The sequence below is a fragment of the Halichoeres trimaculatus genome, unplaced genomic scaffold (genome assembly GCF_033239565.1).
Source record: "Halichoeres trimaculatus isolate MK-OKI-2021-1 unplaced genomic scaffold, fHalTri1.1 fHalTri1_scaffold_20, whole genome shotgun sequence".
Taxonomy (NCBI): domain Eukaryota; kingdom Metazoa; phylum Chordata; class Actinopteri; order Labriformes; family Labridae; genus Halichoeres; species Halichoeres trimaculatus.
In genome coordinates, this window is record NW_027437198.1 from 13688104 (window position 1) to 13708162 (window position 20059).

At 44.0% G+C, this 20059-nt stretch overlaps 1 protein-coding gene across 1 annotated transcript in view; it reads right to left on the reverse strand.

Moving 5' to 3' along the window:
- grin2ba (glutamate receptor, ionotropic, N-methyl D-aspartate 2B, genome duplicate a) overlaps positions 1-20059 on the reverse strand; it is a 139006-nt gene that overhangs the window by 92453 nt on the left and 26494 nt on the right. The window contains exon 5 of the mRNA XM_074695756.1: positions 8187-8828. Within this exon, the coding sequence (XP_074551857.1) occupies positions 8187-8828 (642 nt within the window). The remainder of the gene's footprint in view (positions 1-8186; positions 8829-20059) is intronic.

The following is a 20059-nucleotide window of genomic DNA, read 5'->3' on the forward strand; positions in this document are numbered from 1 at the left end:
CAGAGTGGTCATCAGAGTGTGGTTAACACTAGCAGAGCTAACACCAGGCGGTGATGGATCACAGAAAGAGCACATAGAGAACACGTTTCTGTAGATAAATCATGGATGTGCGATGAATTCCTCCTCCTGTTCTCACCCTGCGCTGTGATTAAGCTCCCTTCACACAGACACACGTCCTCCACAGCAATTATCGCTGGACACAGTTCAACTCCAATTCTGCTCTATCATCCAGCTGCTTTCCTCTGAAGAACATGTACATACACACACTCACACACACAGACATACACACACAGGAACAAAATCACTCTCTCTTTTGACAAAGGCTCGGACACCCACGGGGCAAAGCGGCAGCGTTTGAAGCGATGAAAAGCTGGAATTATTTGGGCAAAAGTTAATTGATCCCATCCTGCTGGTTTTGTTCCTGCAGACGGCTGCCGCTTACACAAAAGAAGGCAGAAAACAGTTTCACGTGTGTAGGTGTGTGTGCATCTTTTTCCTGTGTGTGTGAAGCGGACGGTGTTACAGCATTTCTCTCTTGATCCATTTTTTCTCTTAAATCTTGTTAATATTCACATGTTTATTGTCCTTGTAGCACGTCTTAATGGAAACACGTGTTTGTGGGTGTGTGATGCTTTGCTTGTGTGTGCATTGTTTTCCATGTTACTCTACACATCCCCTCGGGTCACTGGTACTGGCTGCTCTCCCTTTTCCATTAATTGCTGATGATCCCGCATTAAGAGCCTTTGCATCCCAGTTATCTTTGCGCTCATCTCCAGCAGCAGTCTCGGCTGATAGATTAGCTTTGTGTTCGTATTGTTCGGTAGCCCTCGGGTGATGACAGACAACTACAGATATTTGTACCACTACAAAGCTCTCGTACCTTCTAGAAAAACGAGGGAGAACGTGTCGGTAGCGTGAGCCTCAGCCAGAGCTTTAGATCACTCTGGTGCTGCAGTCCAACACACACTGCAGAGGGACGACACACAGGGTGGTGCTCAAACCTCCACAGACAAAAGACTGGCAGCTACAGCGTGTTGGCAAGGTAGCAACACACACACACACAAGCACACACACACACACACACACACACACACACACACACACACAAACATAAACTGTTGGATGCTTTCCCTCTCTCCTCTGAGTCTCCTCCTCCTCCTTTATCTCGTCCTGTCGTTCACAGATGTGGCTACAGCTGCGCTCTATCCATCTTTCTCTTCTCCTCCTCTTCGTTTAGTCGTTGATTTCCTGAGCAAAGAGGCATCTTCTCCCCTCATGTAACACTCACTTTTTTGAGTCAATGGCGACAAACCTGCTGCTTATTTTAGTCTTTATTTTGTCCCTCTGGTGCCCCTGTAGTATCTTTACGTGATTTAGAGCTCAAATAAATCTGTGTTTCTTCTCTCTGGTGTTTTAGTAAACTCCTGTTTCAGGCTCTGTCTGAAACACTTTGTTTTAGCTGCTGTCTCTTTAAGGCTCCCCGCTCTACAAACCCTATTCCCGCTCATTGGCCAGCCCACTGGCGGCCTGTCAGGGGGCGGAGCTTTGGGTAGATCAGGTACAGATGCACCAAGGTTACTTCTACACTAGGGACGGAACTGTTCACAAAATCTACAGTTCAGAACTTATCGCAGTTTTATGGTCGTGGTTTTCTTGCTGTTGTTTTTAACACCCCAGAATGCCACATATCCAAATAATCCACCATTATTTTTTTAAATTAAATTTGTCATATATAGTAATGTAAATCTTGAGAGATTGAGGCAGTTTGCCATTTCATTAAAGCTGGGTGATACATTGCTAGTTTCAACCATTGGCTGTATATAGAGTGGACGGCGTCGCTCCATCATATATCATTGTACGGTTTTGAAGCCAAAATACCCCGTCACAGGCACAGCCATTGGCAGCCAGAGTCTGCGCAGTAGAAACTGTGAGGGATTCTGGGAAAATCTGGGTGGAGCCAGGTCACAAAAAATAAATTATTTTTTCTTTTAAGAGTTAAATCACTTCTTGACTCTACCTCCCAACATATTTTACAATCCCTGAAAAAAATACACGAGAATGGCAGCTGTCAATCATCGTTAAACAGAACGAAAAACCTTGTTTTTAACCTCTTATAACTAGTGTAAACAAAACTTTTTGAAATAAGAGAACTTTATTACAAGGCAGACAAATAATATGTTTAAATCACCACAACAATTGTCATAAAAAAAAAAATTCTATGAGGTGTATTTATTTTTTGAAGTTTGACCACAGCCCATGTGGAATGACCGGAGAGCTAGATTTTATTTTGCCTGCACTGCGGCCAGCCACTAGGGGGAGCAGTTTTTGTGGCAACCACTTCGAGCCGAGCAAGATGACATTGTTTTTTTACAATCTATGGTTTAACATACCAACTCCTCAGTAAGGAAAGTTGCCATGGGCTGTCACAGAAGTTGCAAGCAGTTGCTAAATGAAGTCTAATTCGCATAATGCACCATTTGCATGTAATTTTCATGGACATTTGGAAAAATGGAAAAATTACCGTATTTTCTGCACGACAAGGCGCTTCAGAATATAGGGTGCACCTTCAATGACTGGCCTATATGAAAACTGTTTTCATATATAGGGCGCACAGCATTATAGGGCGCATAGAATAGAAGCTATAGTAGTGGCTGGGGTTGCGTTATGCATCCACTAGATGGAGCTGCGCTAAAGGGAATGTCAACAAAACAGTTAATAAGTCAGTCAAACTCAGGCTACATCCACACGGAGCTGCACATTTTCCTATCCAACTATTTTCTGTGCCGTTTTCAAAAAAAGTGTGCTGTAAAGACAAAGCCGTTTCTGCCGTCCTCAAAAGCAGTTTCCAGTTCAGATCAGTTCAAATGCCAGACCTTTGGGGGGCGCTGTATTGCTTTAACGATAAACAAGAGAAGAAGCCCGGGCCAGCCTGTGAGCTAATGTTAGCACTTAGCAGAATTCCTCTTTACAGGTTCGTACTGCTTACCGCTGTTACTCTGATGACGCCCCCTGACTACAGTAGCCATGATTAATCAACATCGATCCATATATAAGGCGCATCAGATTATAAGGCACACTGTCGGCTTTTGAGAAAACTGAAGGCTTTTAGGTGCGCCTTATGGTGTGGAAAATACAGAACCCAAAAGGGACAAGCCCATGCACAATTCATTTGCATGCAGTCACCTGCTCTGGCTGCAGCTGCGAGTGAGGAGGACTCACCTGCCTGTTAGTGTTCTGGATAGGGGAGGGGCCCACAGCAGCACCCACTGCTCGTTGAGGAGAGTACGATCAAAACATACTTTCACATCAGAGTCTCTAAACTCCAGAAAAGTCACCAAGTTTGTCACTAGTTGCTTTTTCAAAAAAAAAAGGAAAGTCCTTAGAGGGATCTGGAAAGTCACCAAACAAAGTGACAAACTCTAAGTTGGAAACACAAACTTGTGGTTTTATCCACCAGTTTCTTACTGCGTTCATCTTAGCTTAACTAAATCCGGAGTGTTTTTAATAAGCAGAATGATACGATGCTACAGACACATCCTCTAAAGAGATCCAAAATGTTGTGCTGCTCTCTGCAGTTTGCTCTTGTTCTGCATCCGATTAAGGGGCTGTTAGCATCTCTTGTAACTATTTTGTTTGTAAATTGATTTCTCGGCTTTGTTCTTGTTAGCTGGGGTTTCCGTCTTTGTTAACTTTATTATGAAGCACTCTGAACTCCCCCGTCTTTCAAAGCAGCTTTATAAATGAGGTTCAAGTTACTTATCGTTACGCCGCTCAGCCTTTTTCTTCTCTGCCTCCGTCTTTCTTCCTCAGCCCTGCACTCAGTGCTCTTACTTACCGCCCCCCTCCCTCATCTCACTCATTGATACAGATGTGTGTGCCCTTTGCCTCCATCTGTCTCTCTCCTCCTCCTCCTTCCTCTTTATTCCTTGTTAATACCAGGGCCGCCTGGCTTCCTCCTTCATCTGTTTAACTCTCTACACCCGTTCACTTTTGACTAACTGCATAGCCGCTTCCCACGGGCGACTGTGTGCACAAATGCAGCCGCTGTGTTAAATGTAGCCCCTCTTTTTTATTGTTGAGCTCCTGCTGCAGTTTCTGCTCCATGCCCGAGAGGGATGGCTCTGAAAAATCCAGTTTAGCTCTTGTTACAAACGTCAGGAGACTCTCAGCGCTGCGGAGCAGATTGAGACAGCGTTTCTGCAGTGCTCTCAGATATGATGCTGAAGGTTTTTGTGTTTCATCACCACAAATAAAAGCTTTAAATGCATTTATATGTGTGGAGAGATTCTGCACTAGTTTTAATTCGGAGTGACTCTTCACGCCGTGCTGCCAGTCCACTCTGTTTTATGGAATTATCTTGTTCTTCTCAGCCAAAGTCTCTCCCTGCTCAGACCGCACTAAAAATCAAAAAGCTGTTCTCTCCTCCTCCCGCGTCGCTCCCTGTTATCATCCCTCCTCGGATGTGTAATGAAAAAGAAGGTTGGCTTGTCTCTCCGGCAGTAACGGCGGCGTTTGGCCTTCAGTTTCTTGATGGTGCTCGTGTTTGTGTGTGTGATGGAGGGGGGTTGTAAGATAAACACCTCACATTCCCTGCTTCCTCATCTTTGTCAGTCAGTTCAGCGCTCACTCAGGATACAAACTGCAGCTCCTCCTCACTCCATCTCCTCTCCCCTTTCCTCTTTCTCTTTCCTCATCTGTCCATCATTTCTCCCTCAACCTCACCTGCTCTTTCAAACTTCTCATTCTCCCTCTCTCTGATCCCTCTCTATCGTGTTTCCACCACTCCATTGTCTCAGCCCATTAGGCAGACACAAATCCATTTGGAGGCTGAGCCTTAGTGCAGGGCCCGTTCTTGGTCTCCTGGGCCCCGGTGTAGCCAGGAGCAGGGTCTCCTGGGAGGCCCGTTCTGGCTTGTGGCCGGGGAAATCCATTTAAACCTCTGCCTGCAAAACACTGCTCTTTCCTGCAGCACAGGCACGTGTGTTTAATGACTGATACTGTCCCCTGCTAACTCACTCACACACACACACACACACACACACACACACACACACATTCAGGCTTGTGCATTCCTTCACTATTCTCCCTCTTCCTCATCTTTTCATAAACTATACATTTTGACATGTGACGTCTACGTCTGATGATCAGGAGAGGGACCATGTTGTCATTAAAGGTTTTTACAGCAGAACAGATGCTCTACAGGTTGATGCTGAGCCCTGACATAAAGTGAATGTTTAATAAGGCGTGCATGAAAATGCATATGCTTCAAAAATCTATAAAATGGAAGAATTCAAAATTAAATTTCATCTTGAAATTGATTTCACCCACCAAAGAGGGACTGAAATTCTAGTGTCTTAGCTAACTGATTTCCACAGAACATGAAGAACTGACCACACAGTCCCAGTTCACGCACTGAATTTTTTTTAAAGCTACGTCAGTCAGAGCCTGTGTGGTCAGGAAAAAAATGAAAAACCACAAACTGCATTTCTGATGCTTATTGTGCCTATAAATTGCTTCGTCTGCACTGATTATCTGCTTGATATCTATTTGCTTTCACACTTGTACAATTTTCAGCTCTGCAGTTTGCTCTTTTTTGTGTTTGTTAGCATCTCTACACTCTGAAAATCAGAGCTTTGCTGTGTGTCCCTGTCCTCTAATGTGTCACACACACAGATTACGGAGACACAGGCGGTGGGGCAGATATCTGACAGATATGATTCAAACTCCCTGCACGTAGATCTGATGGTGTTTTCTTGCTTTACAGGAACAGCAGACATCAGGACGCAGATGTTGACCAATCAAAGCTGATAAATCAACATCATGCAGCCATAAATGCTCACAAAGAGCAGCAGTGTCTGTGTGTGCAGTCTGCAGAGGGAACAGCTCATACAGAAACATCTTGCAGATGTGAGCACCGTACAGGAGCAGCTCGGCCTTAAATGGAAGGGGACGGTTCCCTGCCGTATCTCTGCTCGGCGCTCTAATGAGATGGAACAGAGAGAATAGTTTCAGCCGTGGCCGCTGGCCCGGACATGTCACCGCGACTCACGTCTCTGCTGGTACAGAGACCTGTTGACACCAGGGGGTCAGTGCAGCCGTCACAGCCAGATAAGACCGAGACTCAGAGATAAAGTGAACAAAGGCATCACGTCCACAAGTTAACTCTGTTTCCTTTAACTGCTGATGATGAATGCAGCTGGATTTATGCACAAAGAACTGAATGAATGAGCTGATTTGGTGGAACGGGGTCCAAGCCCTGATCTCGGGCGGGTGCAGATAAAGCAGCAGCAGATTGCTTTATCCCATTAGGCCAGGCCGGGTACAGAGGAGCAGATCGAGCTCTCTGTTCTGCAGCAATCTGCAGCTCATCCCGACTCTGGCATGAGCACCACTGGACGTTTGAGGGCAGACAGACCAGGCTTAACCCTTCCATCCCTTCATCCATCTCTTCATTCATCCATCATCCATGTTCAGCGTCACTCCTCTTCCTCTGCATGTTTCCAGTCTGCTTGTTGTTCTCACCAGTCCCTGATTCCTCCTCACCTGTGTCTGATCCCTGCCTGCTTCCCTCCTGCTCTGTGGACTCTCTCTGTCTCTTCTCTTTGTTTTCAAACCTTATCTCTCTGTGTGTCTTCTTGTGTTTTCACCTTGTTTTTTTTTAGATCCTGTCTGAGCTGTTTTTAGACTTTTAATTCCTGCCTGCTCCCCGTTGACTCTCTCAATTATCCCGAGCCTTTTGTTTTGTCTTTTTTCTGTTAAGAACGTTTGGCAGTCTGTGTTTGGGTCCTCTGTCCCTGAGTTAACATGGCGCTTAATACTGCCTGTCTGCCTGTCTGCCTGTCCTTTTGTCTGGGGGAGGAGAATGGGAAGAGAAATCTTGCAGCTGTTTTATGCACACTGTATTAAGAGGTGAAAATGTCCAAGAAAAGCTTTGGGAAAAATGCAAATAAAAACTTTATCATAAAAGCTCCTTTACTCAGACAACGGGGTCTTCATTATTTTTTATGAATAAGGAAAAACTCTGGAATAAAATTGTTGTGAACTTCAGGAATACAGCTTTGATGACAGCAGAGTTTGTCCAATCCAAAGCAACTCCTGCAGAGACTTGAATATTTGAAGGTGTCACCTTTTTTACTTCACAGAACTACACAGGATTATAAAACAGGATTTCTTTTGTGTCATTGCTGTAAGGACTGTTTCTTTTGGGAGGGGTGGGGTGACATGCAGCTAAGGGTCAAAGGTCAGAGTCAAACCTGGAGGTAACCAAAGAGTGTCTTTGTTTATGTTTATGTTTAATGAAGTCAATGAGCTATCATCAATCCCTAACAGCACACTGAACAGTAGGTGAACACTGTTTCCTGTTGGGGCTTCCAAACTGCCTGCAAGCGACGTAATGTGATTCATCAATGTTTTATCTCTATGTTATTATTACTGTCACTGACAAAGACGTGTACAAAGAGCGGTTCATGATGAAGTTTAAATCTGGGGAATGCTTATTCAATTTGCAACAAAAACCTAAGTTAAGTTGCCACTAGCTGGGGTAAGCAGCATGGTATCATAAGTTTGTATGCTATTAAACAGGGATGTCCTGATCTGATCACGTGGTTACAGAGTCGATCGGAATCAGATGCTACACCCCCATCAGGGATCACGTGTATCTACATCTATATCTATATTCATTATTTTTTATCAGATCTGTAATATTTCAAAGCAAATTGGAAAAATAACAGCTTAGTATTTACTGTCATTATGTGGTGGTACAGAGTCACACCATCTCAACTCCACACAAAAATAATGCAGGCCATGACATCACTTTGCTGCAGTGACACTATTGGTTAAATCCCCTAAAGTGGAGCAGAACATGGCAGGAGCCTGAAGCTGGGAGTACGATTTATTGGAGTAGAAGTATCAGATTGGACTCAGTATCAGCAGATACTCGAAATCAAAAGACTCTGACTCATGGGGCAGAAAATCTGATCAAGACATTCCTACTATCAAGGCACGGTGTCAGCAATCGCACCTACAGAAACTATAATAACTTGTGCTGACAAATGCTCTGTGTTACAGTTTCCTCTCTATCACTCAAACCACCCACAGCATCTTCTCATCAGATTCAGTGAACATCAGGGATTCTTTCTCATCTTCTCAGATTAAAAAATAAATAAAAAAGGCCTTTGGCGTCCTACCTTGGCAGCCATGATCATGGAGGAGCCCCCGCGGACTCCAAGGATGGGGATGTGTGTCTGGGCTGAGATGAAGTCCAGGATCTGGGCAATGGCCTCCTGGTCGGTGTCGTCCCCGAACACCACGCCCTGCAGCCAGTGCTCCGTCATGAGGTCACAGATGCTCTTGATGATGCTTTTGGGGTCAGTTTCATTCATGGTCAGCACCTCCACGTTGGGCGCCATGTGCAGGAAGTCCTCCTTCTCCCGGGCGCCTGTCAGCGCCATCTCGCTGGAGTTCCCCACCAGGACGACAGCGATGCTGAGGCCACGGAGGATGTTGGGCAGCGCCATGTGATGGGGCGGGGGCTGAGGGATGGGGATGTAGTGACCACCGCCGCCTCCCCCGCCTCCACCTCCCTTCTCTCGCCGTGAGTGGCAGGCCAGAGGCAGGTGGAGCAGGCAGAGCAACAGGAGGAGGAGGGGGAGGCTGAGGGAGGCCCTGTGACAGCCGGGGGGCGAAGGAGGCGAGGGCGGGTGCAAGGTTCTCTTCTCCTGCTCCTGGGTGAGCGTGGGGGCGGTGGAGGAGGGCCATGTTTGACTGTGAGGCGGTGAGGGGCCGGTGCAGCCGCAGACAGGCATGGTGGAGGAGTGGGGGAGCGATACCTGGAGACAGAGAGGAGAGAGGAGGGAAGTGGAGGTTAAGAAAGCTGGGTCTCACTTTGACTGAATGACGTGAAGCTGAGAGGCGACATGCGGCACATGAATCAGTCAGATCAGTGTTAGGCTGCAGAAACAGGGCAGTGAGCAGGAAAATGAGGCTTTAAAGACGAGGAGACGGATGAAGAGGAGGTCACGCTCCACACACACATGAATACTGTATAAACACACACACTGATACACGCTTCGTTTGTGTATAATATCACACGGATCAATAATTCATACGGGCTGCTTTATGTTATGTATTATGGAGGATATAAACTCTCCCTCCAGATGAGACTCTGCGTCCTGACAGGACGAGCGAGCAGATTTATATCCGGAAAGAAGACGGCTCCACGCCAAATCTGACTGACTGACAGAGCGTCTGCAGCGAGATGAGTGAGTGAGTGACGCCCGACAAACTGACTGACCCCCAAATTGATTAAGAGGCTGAGGATGATCTCGCACAAACTCTGATGTGATCCCCGCCCTCCTCCTTCAACCCCGTTTGGCCCAGTTAAGCATCAGAGCTGTTCGCTGTCCTTCATCCTTTCACCTCCTTCCCACGTCTGCTTGACCGTATCCCTGTCTCTCCCCCGCTCCTTTCTGAGCTTATTTATAGAGTGTTTCATTAACAGGCTGCAGAGAGGAGGAGTAGGAGGATGTGGGGCAGAGGGAGAATAGAGGCTGAAGGTTTCAGTGAAGCACAGCTGGACACAAAGGCTCTCTCAACAAGACGTGTGTGTATGTGTGTGTGTGTTCTCTGTTTACATCGGGGTGTGTGGGAGGGCATGTGTCCTTGCTTTCCCAGCGTGCACTCGGTGTAGGTGTACAGCTGTGGGAATAAGATGTTTGGCTCGGCGTTTGTGGGCAGAGCGGCTCCGGAGGATGGGGGAGTAGTTGCTCATAAAGTGACTGGTTGCATTGTGCGTGTAACTCCAACACGACTGCAGAAGGAAGAGGAACAAAAACGCTGAAACAATGAGCGCGGCATGAAACTGACAGCTTATAGCGCAGGAAATGACAAGAGAGGGAAAAAGAGCAACACAGAGAGCGGGCGAGGGATGAAAGATGGATGCAGAGATGACAAAACAACTTCTTTAGGGAAAACTAATTGCTGCTGGTTCGTCAGCTCTAATTACAGGTCCCTGTGTTAATCGTTGACTGCGCACCGCTCTCCAGGAAGGATGGAGAGGTGGGAGGAGAGGAGACATAGGAGAGAGGGAGACAGTGAGGAGGGAGTGGGAGGAAGTGAGACGGAGAGTGTAAACCGAGGAGGACCTTGGTGAGACGTGAAAAAGATGAAAGAAAAGTGAAGAGGAAGAAAGGAGCAGCAGAAAGACGAAAGATGGAGAGAAAGCGAAAGAGCGTGCAGCAGGAGGGAGAGGGAGAGATGCCCTCTTTGAATCTGGACTTCTTCTCTGGCAGCACTCTGTTTCCATGGCAACAATTAAAATAGGCCTACATGCGCAAACGTACAGACGGAGTTGATGGACAAAGAGATACACACACACTCCAACACACACTCACACAGGTTCTGCAAGATAGAGGCAGACTGAGCACCTCTCTCTGCTGTGAGCCCTTTGAAAAGGTTTATTTAACACACACACACACATGCGTGCACGCACTCTTCCTGGACAAAGATCAGCTCCAAGACATTTGAATTGATGGTCACACACTTCAAGTCACACACTTATTACATGATCAACATCGAGCTTGTTGATAAAGTGATTAAATCCGTCATTACGCTCTTGTTACCTTCACCAAGGGGGTTATGTTTTGGGGAGTTTGTCTGTGAACAACATAACTCAAAAAGTAACAAACTGATCTTGAAGAAATTTTCAGGAAATGTTCCAAATGGGATAAGGAAGAAGTGATTAAATTTTGGAGCTGATTCGAAACACTGTCTGGATCCAGGATTTTTTTAAAGAATTCTTTATCATTGTGAGATGAGGCCGTTTTCACCATATGTGTATATAACTCCACCATAAATGGTCAGATTAATTTGCAAAACAATAAAAGACAAGGTCACCATAATTTCTGACTGATGGAAAAGTACGATCCAGATCCTGCAAATATTCTGGACACTAAGATCCAGAAGAAGGTCATAACTTTCAACACTGTCAGGTAACAAACTATTGTACAAACCTGCAACTAACACCAAATTGTTGCAGACAGTCTGCTGAAAGGGAGTATAACATTAAAGTAGGACTTAAGTGTTGCGTGACAATCACAATATGCTTGGCGGAGGTCGGCGCTCTCTGAGTGTTTTTCTAGATTTCCTTACTCTCTGGTGAAACCTCTAAATGTAAGTGCAGTGCATCTTGAAGATTGTTTAAAAGTTTCTGTCGGAGAAAAGACTGGAGAGTAAAATGAGAAGAGAAAAGCAAAAAGGTAGAGGCTGCTAAGATTTGATCTTTTTTAAAATTTGGGGATTGAAAAGAACCAAAGAATTATTTTTGCTCTTTTATAAGAGACAGGTGTGAAGGAGAGGAGTTGGTAGAAAATTTGACCTTTGGTCAATTTTTTGTTCAAGCTAAACAGTGTTCAGGATTTTTCCACTTGCTTTTTAAAGAAGCTCATGGACATTTCATACACGAACAGGAGGACTAACACATGATAGAAGTTGTCTCCCTCTCCTGTGAGTCCTTAAAAAGGGTTATTGACCACATTAGCATCATCAACTCCAAAAATCAACACCTTTATTTCATAGAGAAAAAGTGCAAAGTAGGGATGCACGATATTATCGGCACATTATCGGTATCGGCTGATAAAAGCTTAAAAACACGTTTATCGGTATCGGCAGATATGAAAATTTCTGCCGATAAGCACAGCCGATAAGGTGCTATTCAGTTAGGATTATTATTATTTTCCATCTGAAAAATAAGCTCCTTAAATAAAATGTAGCACTTCATTTATTTGCACTGCAGAGCTCTGTGTCTGTCACCAGGTTGTTACAGTAGCTCTAAAATAATCAATTGCAACTTGGTTATGTTTAAAAATGCATTGTACATTTAAAGTTCATGTGATCTAAAGAAATTATTTTTCTGTATTTCAATACTGAATGTCTTGAGTTTGAAAAAATAATACATTTCTTATTTATGGTAAAATCAAATGTTTTTTTGTCTTGTTTTATGTGTGTTTCTTAAACAAATAAGACCGTCACAATTAGAGTAACATATAAATTCCAGTACAGGATAGACTTAGCTTTCTTTACAGTGAAAAAAAAAACAAATAAACTTGTGATTATCGGTATCGGCTAAAAGGGGTTTCGATATATAGGCATATTGGATATCAGCAAAAATCCAATTTCATGTACCCCTAGTGCAAAGAGCTCCATTCTGATCAGAGAGACTTTGATACACACACACACACACACACACAAGTTGGCGTGCATATATACACGTCCAGTAATGAGGCCCGGGCCGGGTGTGTCCAGTATCCCTTCCTCCCTCCCTCAGCTGAGCCTCTGTTAAACCTTTCCTACAGCTCCTTAAACATGAACACACTCTTTTTTTCTACGCACATGAACTCGCAACAACCTCCCAATCCTCCTTCCAGTAGCCTGCAGCTGTACACACAGCCGACACACTCTCTTTCACACACATCCCCCGGGGTACAGATTATATTAGCCAACGCACTGTGTAACTGGGATGATCATTCAGAAAGATGAGGCCATTAAAAGTCCCGCAGTGAGTCAAAGCGTGTCTCATAAAGAAACACAAAAGGCAAGTATTAAACTGGAGATTACACCAGCGAGGTTACGACACTGAATGACCCCGTTTCCCCGTCAGCACAGCCCTCACTCCTCACCCACCATTTGCTCTGTTAGCCACACCAGCGCACACAGCAGCCGGATCACTTACACATGAGTGGACCGCAGATCGCCTGAACCAGCCCGAGACCCTCAGGTCCACACACACACTCACACACACACTCACACACACACACGCGCGCGCCTCTGCTTCCAGACCTTACTACTTACACACCCGCGCACACATATTGTGCAATAAAGAAGAGTGTGTGTGCATATTAGAGTGTGTGCAAATACATTTAAAATCAAAGAAGAGTCTTTTTCCATTTGTACTTCCATGCTGAGTGATGAAGGAAGAAATGGATCATTTTAGTTCATCTCAAAGTGTCACAATTTCCAAATCTACAGACTTATTTTCCCAGAAACAACTTTCAACTGATGTCCAGATTAATGTGGTCAGATCACATGATCTTTCAGAGTCAGAAACTTGCACCACAACTTGACGGACAGAGATCGCAGACTGTACACTGATACCCAACCATCCATCTCAGTTGATGGACGAAGTAAAGCCCTGTTTCCACCAAGCGGTCCAGTATTGATCAGTACAGTTTGGTACAGGTCGGATCGGTAAAGTTAGATGGTGTGTAAGCAGGATGTCAATAGCCTACATAATAGTGTGACGGCATAGCAGCGTGACACAGCGTGCCCCGCTAATAAATCTGATGAAGAAGAAAAACACAACACACTAAACAAAGAGTGGAAGTCATCCAGCAATTCGTCTTCTTTATTGGCGTGTAACTCTGTGTTACAAAGAGCAATCAAACTTTGTTTGTTTATAAATGCTGTCGCACAGGAGATGGCAATTCTAAAACAGGGTTGCCAGATGTATGATAATTCTCGTCTTTGTACGATAATTTGGCTCTCCGTATAATGTACAATCAATAATCCCAAAAAAGGCAATATGTACAATAATATGACCGCTTCGTAAATGTGAAATTAGCCTGCCTCAGTCTGAGACATTTGTTTGTGAACCCTGAAGGTATCTTTTACCACGTGATATTTCCAGACAATTGTATTTGGTTGAAGCATGACATACAAGTGACGTTTGTCTCAGAACAGGGAGTATGATTGTCAGCCTATCATGCTCTGTGAGAGCTTGGTCAGGAAGTTGATTCAGTTAAGAAAAATGAGCGCAGCTAGAGAGGGCGATGAACGAGAGGCAAAGAGGAGGGCTTTGTAACAGGAGGTAAGTAAGCAGCATCACCACCAAAGTTGTAGAAAAGAGCTAGAAAACGAGTTCGGTTTTAATGAATGGCTGCAACCTGTTGCAGGCTCTGAAAGTGATGGTAAAGCCTTCTGTTGGTGACGCAGAAAATTTGAAAGAAACAAGGAAAGTGAAAAAATTCTAGCGCCACAACACAACACAAAAGTGGATCATCAGATGTGGAGTCATGAAAGACCACTTGGTACTGAAGCTACAAAGCTGTGAATGACTATAGGATGCTATTAAACACAGAATGACTTTGTTTGACTTTCACTTATCAGCAGGCTTCTTAATTTGGCTATGACAGGTGTACTTTAAGTTTACCCAAAATGCGATAATTTTAAGTCTCTGGTACAATAATTCTCAATTTTTCATCTGGCAAAACTGGTACCAAAAAGTGGGACTGTACAGGTCGGTAATTTGGGGACCTGTGCCAATGTAAGTAAAAGAACTGCTGCAAAATATGTGCCATATCGAGACAAACCAAACTGAACCACTTTGTTGAAACGGGTCAGCAAATGTCTGGAAATGCTAATGACAGTTATCCACAGGGTTTCTGAAGTGCATCTGTTGTCTATCACCACCTTTCTCTGTTCCTCACCAACACATTTTGAAGGCAAAGATGATGCTGCCAGAGCTCGACAAACTTCTCTTTTTGATTCGCCATTTGGTTTGTCTGCACTCATGATTTGAGTCCTTGGAGAAAAGTCCCACAAAACAGGGTTTCAAATTCTGACAAATCTCTCAAAGTCCTGCCCTAAGACGGCCACGCACCGGACAATTTTAAGTCAGATTTTAGCTGAGATCTCATGTCAGGTAAAAATTCATCAACACTGAAAACAGCAGACACGATATGGACCTCATGAGCTTGTGGATTCCTTTTTCCCCCAACCGAGATTGATGGAGTATTCTTTGATAAGAGTATAAATGTTTGACCCACAGTTGAACCATTTGTATTTGATGTTTTTGTCAGTAAATTTCTACAAAGACTTAAGGTCAATTTCTTCTTAAGATAAGTAACAACTTCCTGTTAAAATCTGTCTCCTGTCTACTGAATCTATCCTGAAATGACTGAGCGGGTCAAACGGTTTGGGTGGTCATAGAGATCACATCTCTATTTGTCTCCTCCTCTGTCCTCTGCAGACTCAACACAGCTTCAGCCAATTAGGTACAAACAGAGTTTCTGTTTACTGCCCCCCCAAAACAGAGCCAGGTACTAAGTGGGCCCAAAAGGACTGTAAACGGGGCTGATGATCATTAATAAACGTCAGAGCTAACATGGCTCACAGAGATGATGTGACGCAGGTAAAGCTGCTCTGTGGTTGGCTCTCTCTGTGAATTTATAGCTCTGTTAAACTTTGAGGGGACGCTTGGTGGATCGGTCCACATGTGGAGAGCAGAAGACAGGTGATGTGGTTGCAAACACACTGCCAGGAAAAAGACAGAAAAAGACTGTGCGTTATGAATCTTTTTGTTTGGAAGCGTTGGAAACTTGTGCATGTGATGAATTTGCTTTGAAAGGTTTTGAACGTTGCTTGCTTGCTCTCCCTGATGCATCTTTAAGTCTGACATTTATGCTTTTTGTCCTGATGAAAAATGGAAACTGAGCTCTGATCTGCAGCGATGAGGCGTCTTTTGATTTGAAATTGATTCCACAGCGGACGACACAGGGATATTAAGAACATTTTTCAGTGCTTGGTCGCGTTTGGAGAGGGCCAGCCCTCCTTGTGGCCCCAGAGGCCACGGCAGTGGGTCATTGCACTGCATACAGATGAGCTGGGCAATCAGCTGGCTGCAGGACCGAGCTAAAGGATCGAAGTGTTGGCCTGAGCTGCGGGGCTGAGCTGCAAAAAAGATGCGATGTTTTGTAGGATTCTAAAAGAAATTCTGATAAAATGTGAGAACTCATTAGAAAACACTCAGATAAATATTCAAGCAGCCTGTCTGTGCAGCCTGCTGTGGAGGTGGAAGGTGTGTGTGTGTGTGTGTGTGTGTGTGTGCGTGTGTGTGTGTGTGTGTGTGTGTGTGTGTGTGTGTGTGTGTGTGTGTGTGCGCGAGTGTGTGAGAGAGATTATGTTTGGACCCATGTCTGTACATGATGTTCTGAAGCAGCCACTCAGCAGCCCCCTCACCAAAACACACCAGCCAATCACATTTCAGCGAGGCTCTGGGAGCAAACTCCAGCATAATAGTGTCTTTTTCCAGCGCTCTCCTCCTCCCCGATCCCCTCGTTCTCTCTGTTCTTTCATTTTAACTCTATTTATCTCGTCCCCTCCCTGCTTTATCATTTTGTCTCCCCGAACAATGCCTCCTCTCAGTTCTCCCACTTATCTCTCTCCGTTTGCGCGCCCGCTCGTCGCCCTCTTCTCATTATGTGCTAAGTGTCAGGTTTGTCGATGGCGTTATTTGCATGAAACTGGAGGACAGAGGGCGACGAGCAGTTTTTCACATTTATGGCTTGGTTTGGTATTTAGCAGGACAGCAGAGGATGGTGACGTAAAGACAATTTCTCTCTCTGGATGACAGTGTGAGAGCGTTATCTTAACCGCTAAGTCATGCGTGCTGCACGGCTTCACTTCTCTTTGTAATTAAAAGAAGAACATCAGGATGACAGCCTCTCATGTTCCACGCAGCAGCAGCAGAATGAGCACCATGAGTTTGAGAAATGGTCCATTACGTCAAACCCACTCACACTCGGGGCTACTTCAGAGTGTAATTCTTCTGTCAGAGCTTCTGCATGATTTCATCAAAAGAACTGAATTAATTTCTATTCACAACTGCAACAGGGACTTGCAGACTTTGCTTTGTGAAGTGTTTTGGTCTCTGTTTGTAGTCTGAGTATCAATCAATCAGGTGTCAGCAGTAGAAACAGTCTGCTGTATGGAGAGCAACAGCAGGAGGTCGACATTTCAGACCTCAGTTCAACAAATTTACTGTTAACAGTGAAACTGAGACCAAGCACAGACAAGTTAATGAGTGCTGCTATAAGACAGTTTCTTTTTCAGCTTCATGTCACTAAAATAAGCCAAAGTGAAGCTTCTGTTAAACTTGTTACAGAGAAACTGAGACTTAATACAAAAAGATGAACTGGTGCAATGAAACTGGTGAGATTTGTTTTACTGAAAATGAAAAGGTTTGTGCTGGAAAATTACAAGAAAATCTTTTTATTTTATTTTATTTTTATTTTTTTATTTTTTATTTTTTTTTTTGGGGGGGGGGGGGGTGTATATCCTACAGTAGGTAGGGTGGAGCCTCCATTTAGCTTACTGTTAACAGGGAAACTGAGACTCATCAGGAACAAAAGATCAGGAACCAAAGAGTTTGGGAAATTAGAAAGTTTAAAGGTAATTAAAACAGTGGAAAATTAACTTCTTTTAGGGTCATCACACTCCAGTAACTGGGAGTAAGGCCTCTGTGTAATTTACTATTAACCGTGAAACTTCGACTCACTGGGAACAGAAGGATTGGTGCTACACAGGGGATTTGTAGAACTAAAAGTTGGCACAGTTTAAGTGCAAGTGAATCCCATAATTTCTTGGAGTTGACTGCGCTGAAGTAAATCCAAATGAAGCCTCTGTTTCACTTACTATTCACAGTGAAACAAAGACTCACCAGGATCAGATTAACTGGTGCTCATCTTGGGATTTATGTTGCCCAAAAATGGCAAGGTTTGAATGAAAGGAAATTTTTAAAAAATCCTGTTTTGGGTTTGTACAGCTAAAGTAGTAAAGTCTCTGTGGATACAATGAAACTGAGACTTAAAACAAAGAGAAAGGGTGGTGCTACTCTGAGGAACTATAGGGCTGTAAAACAATAATGTGTAATTGGAAATAAATCACAAGAATATGTTGTGGTTTGTACTGCTAAAGTAAACCCAAGTGAAGCCCATGTTTAATGGACTTTTAACAGCGAAACTGAGGAACGGATGACTTGGTGCTACTATTGGGAATGTACAGAGCTAGGACAGGCAAGGTGTAACTGCAAGTAAATCACCAGAAAATGTCAAATAAGCCAGAATGAAGCCTCTGCGTAACTTACTATTTACAATGAAACTAAGACTCACCACAAACAGATGAACTCGAGTTACACAGGATATATGATTGACCAAGAAATCAAGTCGTCTTTACTGCAGACATATTTTGAAGGGGAGTATAGTTTGCTGTCATTAGCACCTGGTCACTTCTCACTGGACTGAAAGCAATGCAGCGTACAGACAGAGACGTCTTTACTGGAAGACATTCATCGCTAATAGATGCTACACTGTTAGCACGTCTCACCAGAGGCTCATAATGAACATTCAACTGAAGCCAATGAGGAGCTGAACAGAAGAAGAAGGAGGAGGGACTACATGTGTCTGTTTTAAACCACTAAGAGCCTGTGTTGTGGAGGGGTTTGGCACCTGTCGAGCTTTTCTTTCTGTGTTTTTTCTCCTCCGGGGCTTAACCCTCAGGTGGCACCTTGCCCTGACCCAGAACAAGAGCTGACAGCTGATGAAAGAAAATGTTACCTGGACAACCTCTCTAAACACACGGCAGCGAGACACGGGGGCGGCTGATAGCACACACACATCCTGTGGCAGGAGAGAGGGACCAGACCACTTAGTGCTGTCTTTAAGGGTCTTTTTAAGCTCAGGGTTATTTGATTTTCAACTCTAAAATTTGTCTGAAATGTAGGAAGGAACTGAAGCAGATGGCAGCAGAGACATATCTCTCCTCATCAGAGTTTAAAAGAAAGCAGCACTAAATGTGTGTCACTTCCAGCTGATCAGGTGGTGAATATGTGGATTTATCTACAGGTAATTAGATGTACAGATGTTTGTTATATATGGAATAATTACAGCAGCAGGAGGCAGAATTACGCCCTGTGTTTCAGCTCTATGATTACGCCTCTGCTCACATTTTCTACTTTATTTATAAGTTGAGTGTTGGTGTGTCGTGTGTTGTACCCTTCAGGCACTAAAAGCCTCTCTGCACACAGACACAGTCCTGAGGAGGCGAACTTTCACTTCATGTTCAGAGGTATCAAAGTGAAACTCTGTCTGCTTCCTTCACAGCTGCTGCTGCTGCTGCTGTCCATCACTTCTGTCTCATCGATACCATCCACAGCTCCAACAGAGAAACCAAACATGCTCCAGGCCTCTGCTGGGACACCTATCGACTGCGGCTCCACATCACTACAGCTGTAAATTAGCATTATTGCTAACTCCAGCATGTTTACAGCTTGTAGTTTTTAATGGGTGTTCTTCAACATGGTCCTGCTCCACTGCTTTTGCTCCATAAGGTTTTTTTTTCTTTTTTTTATGGGTGCCGTGATTTAATGATACAGAACTTTAACGTGTCCAGATGTTCAGAGGTGTTTCCAAACAGGAGAAGGTAGAAAATGGCATGACTGCTACTGCTGCTCACACAGGACAAACTTTAGAGATGTTTTAGATGTTTCTTTTAATATAGTCCTGAAAAACAAGTTATAGCAATATTTAAAGGTGCATTCTGCTGTGCACCTGGTTGCACTCTTTGTCTGGAGTCAATGCAAAAATGCTGCAGCTATGTTTATACATAGGTCAGCTGCTGTGTTAATATCAAGTGACACACTTTAAAATGTGAGTTTGTGCATCTACATAAAAACCTGCTGCTGCTGAAAGTTCAAAGATCAGAAAAAATTAAGAAAAAGAGAAACTGTATAAGGCATGGCATGTGTGTGTGTGTGTGTGTGTGTGTGTGTGTGTGTGTGTGTGTGTGTGTGTGTGTGTGTGTGTGTGTGTACATTTGTCTGTAGGTGTAATAATGCAGGGGTGGCCAACCATGCAGAGAACAAGAGCTACAAAAATGACTGTGGTACTACAAAGAGCCACATCACACTCGTGGTCTTAGAGACACACTTCCTCTCACACATAAACAAAATGACATTAAATGAAAATCAACACATTTCCATCTATCTATCTATCTATCTATCTATCTATCTATCTATCTATCTATCTATCTATCTATCTATCTATCTATCTATCTATCTATCTAAATAGCTATGAGCACATGAGCGATTGAGAGGAGCACATGCAGAGAAGAGAAACTGAAACTTAAGTATAAATCTCATCACCCAAGCATTGATCATTACTGATCCCAACATAGGCATCAATATATCGATATTTTAGATTGATCAGCACACCACTTCTCATAACAATAT